Source organism: Gekko japonicus, unplaced genomic scaffold, assembly GCF_001447785.1.
Source record: "Gekko japonicus isolate JY-2015 unplaced genomic scaffold, Gekko_japonicus_V1.1 scaffold4491, whole genome shotgun sequence".
Lineage (NCBI taxonomy): Eukaryota > Metazoa > Chordata > Lepidosauria > Squamata > Gekkonidae > Gekko > Gekko japonicus.
The window spans coordinates 77,086-85,154 of record NW_015171026.1 but is presented as its reverse complement, the minus strand read 5'-3'; the positions used below and the strand labels follow the sequence as shown (position 1 = coordinate 85,154).

The 8,069-nt window shown below is 48.0% G+C and overlaps 1 protein-coding gene across 1 annotated transcript in view; it reads left to right on the top strand.

Moving 5' to 3' along the window:
• Positions 1-1,459: 1,459 nt before the first annotated feature.
• Positions 1,460-8,069, top strand: part of LOC107116998 (disintegrin and metalloproteinase domain-containing protein 9-like) — a gene marked incomplete at its 5' end in the record, with an annotated part of 49,188 nt that continues 42,578 nt past the window's right edge. The window contains 2 exons of the mRNA XM_015419031.1: positions 1,460-1,661; positions 5,249-5,317. Coding sequence (XP_015274517.1) covers positions 1,460-1,661; positions 5,249-5,317 — 271 coding nt within the window. The remainder of the gene's footprint in view (positions 1,662-5,248; positions 5,318-8,069) is intronic.

The window sequence follows — 8,069 nt, the reverse complement described above, 5'->3', positions numbered from 1 at the left end:
AGGGGCCACCTGGGGGTTGGCAACCCTATAAAGGAACAGATGATCCCTTGCATGCAATTTAAAGCAATGAAGAGTCATAGAATCAGAGTTGGAAGAGAACGCCAGGGTCATCTAGCCCAACCCCCTGCTCCAGGGTCATCTAGTCCAACCCCCTGTTGAGCAGTGGAACAGACTGCCTCGGGAGGTGGTTGGGTGCTCCTTCGCTGGACTTTTTCAAGCGGAGGCTAGGCGGCCATCTCTCGGGTATGTTGTAAGGCTCTCTTTCGGCTGTGCTCCTGCAGAGTGCAGGGGGCTGGACTAGATGACCTGCAAGACCCCTTCCATTCTATGATTCTACGATTCAATGCAGGAAATCCACAAATACCTCCCCCTCCACACACAGACCCAGTGACCCCCTTCTCTATGCCCACAAGAGGCGGGGGGAACCCCTCCAGGATCTCCAGCCAAACTGGCCTGGAGGAAAATGGCTTCCTGACCCCAATGTGGTGATCAGCATTTCCCTGGGCATGTAAGAAAGGGCCACGAGAACTAAGCACTGAGGCAACCCTTCCTGCCCTCCCTTCTCATGATATGCCTCAGTTCACAGAATCTGCATTGGTGTCAGAGGGCCATCTAGCCTCTGCTTAAAATACCTCCAAAGAGGGAGAGCCCACCACCTCCCGAGGAAGCCTGTTCCACTGAGGAACGTCTCTTAACTGTCAGGAGGTTTTTCCTAACATTTAGCCAAAAAGCCTTCTGATTTAATTTCAACCCGTTGGCTCTGGTCCGACCTTCTGGGGCAACAGAAAACAAACTCCACACCATCCTCTCGATCAGGGGTCATTTCGTAGAAAAAGAGGTGCAGGAGCTCATTAGCATAACTCATTTGCATATGCCACACCCCCTGATATCACCAGAAGTGTGTCAGAAGGCAACACCCACCACTCAGGCTCCACTGGACTGTTTTGGATTGCTAGCTATTGGGGGGGGGGAGCGGACCGGGCAGATCTGCCCTCGCAGAGGAGGGAGAGCTTGTACCTGAATAAGACTTGGTGTTAAAGGTGCCACTGGACTGTTTTGGGCCGGGGGCGGGAAGCTCTGCAACTTACCTGGCTGCTTCTTGATCTGACTGAGGGCTGCTGGGAGCAGGGGGCGGGGCTTGTTGCATGTGCCCGCCCCCTGGGCTCTTTACTGCCGGAGCTCTGCTCCTGTGCGCTCCTACAGGAAATGACCCCTGCTCTCGATGACAGCCCTTCAGGTCCTTGAAGATGGTGATCATATCTCCTCTAAGTCGTCTCCTCTCCCGGCCAAACATACCTAGCTCCTTCAGCCTTTCCTTTTCTTCTCAGCATTGTTCTGGCAACTGCACGCCCCTAACTTTTTGGTGTAGGAACTTAAAACTTACTGAAGCTGATTTCGTCTGATATTCATTTACACTCCTTCAGCGGTTCCCCACTCAGCTTCCTTTTTACTTTTTCAGGGGGCACGTCCGGATTGGGAGGTTAACGTATGAAATACGGCCGGTAGAGAACTCCCCGACGTTTCAGCACCTTATTTATCTAGCTGCTCCTGAGCAGCACGAGCCGTGCAGAGGGATTCTCGAAGACCAAGACGAGTTGGAAAGGAATCAGTTGGGAAGCGGGAAACCTGAGAGCCCCCCTGCCGACCACTCCTCCAAAAGCGTAAGTCTTTGTTTGCTGAGCTTGAGGCATCAGAGCATACCTATACTCTGTGCCTGTGTGTGTCAGATTTTTCTAACTCCTTTCTACATCCATAAAACATAGCACAAGATACCTTCCACTGACATTTCTCTCACACTTATGCACTTCTATCCCATGTAGAACCATAGCATCACGGAGTTGGGAGGGGCCTTAGAGGCCATCCAGTCCAACCCCCTGCTCAATGACGGGTCATCCTAGAGCAGCAGTGGCCAAACTGTGGCTCAGGAGCCGCATGCGGCTCTTTCACACATATTGTGCGGCTCCTGGCAGGCTCCCCATCTATCTGCTTGTTTTGTTTCTTTTTCTCTCTCTCTCTTCCTTCCTTCCTCCCACTCCCTCCCCCATCTATCTGCCTTCTTTGTTTCTCTCTCTTTCTCTCCCCCTTCCTTGCTCCCTCCCCATCTGTTTCCTTTCTTTCCACCTTTTCTCTTTTTCCCTCTTCCTTCCTTCCCCATCTATTTGCTTTCTTTGTTTCTTTCTCTCTCTCTCTTTTCCTTCCTTACTCCTACTCCCTCCCCCATCTATCTGCCTTCTTTGTTTCTCTCTTTCTCTCCCCCTTCCTTGCTCCCTCCCCATCTGTTTCCTTTCTTTCCACCTTTTCTCTTTTTCCCTCTTCCTTCCTTCCCCATCTATTTGCTTTCTTTGTTTCTTTCTCTCTCTCTCTTTTCCTTCCTTACTCCTACTCCCTCCCCCATCTATCTGCCTTCTTTGTTTCTCTCTTTCTCTCCCCCTTCCTTGCTCCCTCCCCATCTGTTTCCTTTCTTTCCACCTTTTCTCTTTTTCCCTCTTCCTTCCTTCCCCATCTATTTGCTTTCTTTGTTTCTTTCTCTCTCTCTCTTTTCCTTCCTTACTCCTACTCCCTCCCCCATCTATCTGCCTTCTTTGTTTCTCTCTTTCTCTCCCCCTTCCTTGCTCCCTCCCCATCTATTTCCTTTCTTTCCCCCTTTTTCTCTTTTTCTTCCTTCTCCCATCTATTTGCTTTCTCTCCCTTCCTTCCTCCCACTCCCTCCCCCATCTATCTGCTTTCTTTGTTTCTCTTTCTCTCTCCCCCTTCCTTGCTCTCTTTCCATCTCTTTCCTTTCTTTCCACCCTTTCCTCTTTTTCTCTCTTCCTTCCTTCCCCCATCTATTTGCTTTCTTTGTTTCTTTTTCACTCTTCTTCCTTCCTTCCTCCCACACCCTCCCCCATCTATCTGCCTTCTTTGTTTCTCACTCTTTCTCTCCCCCTTCCTTGATCCCTCCCCATCTGTTTCCTTTCTTTCCACCTTTTTCTCTTTTTCTCTCTTTCTTCCTTCCCCCATCTATTTGCTTTCTTTGTTTCTCTCTCTCTCTCTTTCTTTCCACTTCTCTCTTTCTCTCTCTCTTAGACAAATAAATATCATTAGCAAACAAATAAATATCACTGGACAAATAAATATCATTATCCATATCTGTTTTTACCCCTTTTGTTTCTATTTTTGCCAGTCTAATGTTAACAAAAAGCAAATTTGCATATTTTTTTCAATATAAACATGTGTGTAATCATAGAATTATAAAGTTGGGAGGGATCCCCAGGGTCATCTAGTCCAACCCTAATATTACAAGACATGTAATATCTGTTCCTGTCCTGCGGCTCTCAGACATCTGACGTTTATTCTATGTGGCTCTTACGTTAAGTGAGTTTGGCCCCCCCTGCCCTAGAGCATCCCTGACAAGTGTCTGTCCAGGCACTGCTTCAAGACTGCCAGGGAGGGGGAGCTCGCCACCTCCCCGGGCAGCCGATTCCACTGTGGCACAGCTCTGACTGTCAGAAAGTATTTCCTAAGATCCAGCCAGTTTGCCATTGCCTGTCTCTGCGTAGTGCCCCTGGCCTTCCTTGGTGGTCTCTCATCCCAATACTGACCAGGTCTGACCCTGAATAGCGGCCGAGATCGTGTGAGATCAGACTTACCTGTGCCAACCGGCCTTTGCAACGACCTGCAGACTCAGCTGCTTTCCTGTGAACATGACCGGAACTGGCTCAGTCAGAATGGCTGTGTATTCTGCAACTGATTTTCCAGCGGGTCATTCCCCAGCGGGGCTGCCAACTCCCAGTTGGGAAATTCCTGGAGATTTGGGGGTGGAGCCTAGGGAAGGAGGGGTTTGGAGAAGGAAAGGGACCTCAATGGGGAATAAGGCCATAAAATCCACCTTCCAAAGCAGCCATTTTCTCCAGGGGAAATCTTTTCCGCCTGGCGACAGTTGTTATTCTGGGAGGTCTCCAGGCCTCACCTGGAGGTTGAAAGGGAGCAAAACAACCATGATTTATTATGCCAAGAAATTCTTCATAGTCTTGTAAGTTCTTTTCCAATATCCAATGTACTTGGAGCAATTCAAACGCATCAACACCACAACGGGGACCATGCATATCACGTCTCGTTGTCAGAGTGGGTGGCGTTGAAATTCCTATGTCTAATTACAAAAAATGAAATTACTATTAGCATATTATTACTCATTAGCATATTAGGCCACACCTTTGACAGCGCAACTCATTGGCATATTAGACGATACCTCCATGTTACCAGAAGTGTGCTCATCCAAGCAACACCCACCTTTTGCTTCTTATTCTCTTTACCTTGTTTGTTGTCAAAACCCAGGGCTTTTTTGTAGCAGGAACTCCTTTGCATGTTAGGCCACACACCCCTAATGTAGCCAATCCTAATGAGTTTCTGCTCTTGGGTGTGACCTATTATGCTAATGAGTTCCTGCTGGGCGTGGCCAACTTGTGAGCCAGCCGGAACTCTATTCCTGTGCGTTCCTGCCCAAAAATAGCCTTGGTTATTTCTCATAGTAACATTCATCCAATCCTCTAGTACAGGGGTGTCGAACTCATTTGTTATGAGGGCTGGATCTGACATAAACGAGACCTTGTTGGGCCGGGCCCAAATGTAATGCCAGGTAGCAGAGATATAAACTCTATAAAGGACACAAACAAAGGGTTTTTTTTAACTTAAAATAAAAACATGCTTAAAACATGAGCACTCTTGCAATATTCTGTTTATTTAACAGTGTCTGACAACTGACACCTCTGGCTCTGAATTACTACATCAAAATGTCTGTGCTGTTGCAATCCTGAATATGCCGTTCAGGTGTGTATCTGTAAGCTGAAAACCTACAATGGCACAGCAGCAGCAGAACTGGGAGAAGAAGCAGAAGACAGCGAGTTCCACCGCGGGCCTGATAGGAGCCCTCCAGGGGCCTGATGTGGCCCCCGGGCCGCATGTTGGACACCCCTGCTCTGGTGTAATGCAAATCTCACTCAACCTTCTCACCTATACATATCTAAAGCCAATAATTGCTACCAGCTGGCTGAATGACAGCCCTGCGTCTTAAAGAGATACAACCAGTCTTCAAAGGCAGAATGCCCTAAGGAGGAGAACAATCATATAAGGTTGCTCTCTTTCAACTTCCATCCTGTGATCGCTCTCCTCGGTTTGTACTCACCTGGAGGTTGGCAGCTCTTTCTCCCTCTGGTCCATGACAGAGTAGGCCGTTTTGCGATTCTGCTTATCGGTGCTTATTTCGTTCCAGTTGATGAAGGATCCTGGAGATGCGGCAGCTACATACCTGGAGTACTACGTTGTCTGCGACCGCTCTGTAGTAAGTGTTGACAACCTGTTTTAATAACTAAAGGCAAAGGTAAAGGTTTCCCCCTTGCCCGAGAGCCAGTCGAGTCCGACTCTAGGGTTGCGGTGCTCATCTCCGTTTCAAAGCCAAAGAGCCAGCGCTGTCCGAAGACGTTTCCGTGGTCATGTGGCCGGCATGACTAGACACCAAGGCGCACGGAACTCTGTTCCCACCGAAGTGGAACCTATTTATCTACTTGCAATTTCTTGCTTTCGAACTGCTAGGTTGGCAGGAGTTTTAATAACTACACGCGTGCATAAAGTGTCTTGGTGGTTTTGTCTTTATTACTGGACTGCAGAGGCACATGGTTGGCTGTCGTGCCGTGGCACCCAGTTGCGACTGGATGCCAGTCCACACAGGGGATGTGTTGCCCCCCGCAGAGATCAGAATAGTAAAGCATAGCAAATTGTTTACTGTATCTTTAAACGTATAGTGAATTCTGGGAACTGTAGTTCCAGTAACCTGAAGGTCAGTCGGTCAGAAGTAGGCTTCCTGATTGGTTCTATATAGTCTCCTTTTCCTGTAATAATCTAGCCCGGGGAAGCTGGTTTATTGAACCCCTTCCTCCTATTGTTCTGTAAATCCCTTGGCTATGGAGACGGGAGAGACTCATCTCCTTCTTATCACATGAATCACTCAATAGACTCTGGACTTTAAGATGCTTCTGTCCTCTAACCGGAAATGGGACACGAGTAAGAGAGCCGGTATGTAGTGGTTGAGTGCACGGACTCTAAACTGGGAGAACCGGGTTTGATTCCCGTCTCCTCCACATGCAGCAGCTGGTGTGACCTTGGGTCAGTCACAAGAAGAAGAAGAGATTGGATTTATACACCGCCCTTCACTACCCGAAGGAGTCTCAGAGTGGCTTACAAACTCCTTTCCCTCCCTCTCCCCACAACAGACACCCTGTGAGGTAGGCGAGGCTGAGAGAGCTCTTTCAAAGACTGCTCCTGAGAGAACAGCTCTGACAGAACTATGGCTTGCCCAAGGTCATCCAGCAGCTTGGGACAGCACAGGGGGAAATCCAGTTGTGAACCATGAACTATTTAGAGCAACATGGTGATTTTTTTAAAATGCTGGGTCTATATAGATCAGTTTCAATTTTTAATTTTTAAAGTATAATAGAAATAATATAAGCATATGAAACTGGATATTACTTCTTGATAGTTTCTTTTAATTTGTTGTACATAATTTTAACTGTTTGTAATTATTTGTGCAATAAAAAGATATATAAAAAATTAAAAATTAAAATTTTTAAAAAAACCAAATACACTAAACTGCATTCTCTCTTCATTTTAGTATCAGTGGGGAGACCGCAACGAAACTCGCGTGATGCTACTGATGCTTCAGATTATATCCGTCCTTCAAAGCGTGAGTATATAAGAACATAGGAACATAAGAGACGCCAATGTTGGATCAGGCCAAAGGCCCATCCAGTCCAGCACTTTGTGTCACACAGTGGCCAGAAATACCAGGTGCCATCAGGAGGTCCACCAGTGGGGCCAGGACACTAGAAGCCCTCCCACTGTTGACCCCCCCCAAGCACCAAGAAGACAGAGCATCACCTGCCCCAGAGTAGTTCCTATCTATACCTTGTGGCTAATAGCTACCGATGGACCTCTGCTCCATATGCTTATCTAATTCCCTCTTGAAGCTGTCCATGCTTGTAGCTACCACCACCTCCTGTGGCAGTGAATTCCATTTATTAATCACTCTTTGGGTGAAGAAGTACTTCCTTTTATCTGTTCTAACCTGACTGCTCAGCAATTTCATTGAGTGCCCACGAGTTCTTGTATTGTAAGAAAGGGAGAAAAGTATTTCTTTCTCTACCTGCTCTATCCCATGCAGAATCTTGTTAACCTTGATCATGTCAGCACTCAGCCATCGTTTCTCCAAGTGAAAGAGCCCCAAGCGCTTTAACCTTTCCTCATAGGGAAAGTGTTCCAACCCTTTTATCATTCGAGTTGCCCTTTTCTGCATTTTTTCCAATGCTATAATATGCTTTAATATTTCTGGGGAGAGGTCTGCCTAGTGGACACGTGGAGGTGCTACGGAAGTTGTCCTGATGCAGTCTAGCCCACCCAAGGGTGTGTGACGCAGCCCTGATGCTTGAAGGAAGGGCTGTGGCTCAGTGGTAGAGCTTTTTGCATCGCGGGCAGAAGGTCCCAGGTTCAGTCCCCGGCATCTCCAGTTTAAAGGACCTGCTGATGAGAAAGACATTGGTGGCTCAGTGGTGATGTGAAAGACCTACGCATGAGATCCTGGAGAGCCATGGAAGGGGGCTGTGGCTTTTTTAGAGCGTCTTCTTGGCAGGCAGAAGGTCCCAGGTTCAGGCTCCGGCATCTCCAGTTCAAAAGGACCAGGTAGAAGGTGAAGGGAAAGACCTCCCCGCCCTGGAGAGCAGCTGCCAGTCTGAGTAGACAATACTGCCCTTGATGGACCAAGGGCCTGATTCAGTGTAAGGTGGCTTCATGGGTTCATGTGGTTTGTTTTAATGAAGAGCAGCTTTGGTAGTGGAAAGTGCCGTCAAGCCACTGCTGACTTGTGGCGACCTCATGGGGCTGTCAAGGCAAGAGATGTTCAGAGGTGGTTGGCCATCGCCTGCAACAGAGAGCCAGTTTGGTGTGGTGGTTGAGTGCACGGACTCTAATATGGGAGAACCGGGTTTGATTCCCCACTCCTCCACTTGCACCTGCTGGATGACCTTGGGCAAGCCCGTAGTTCT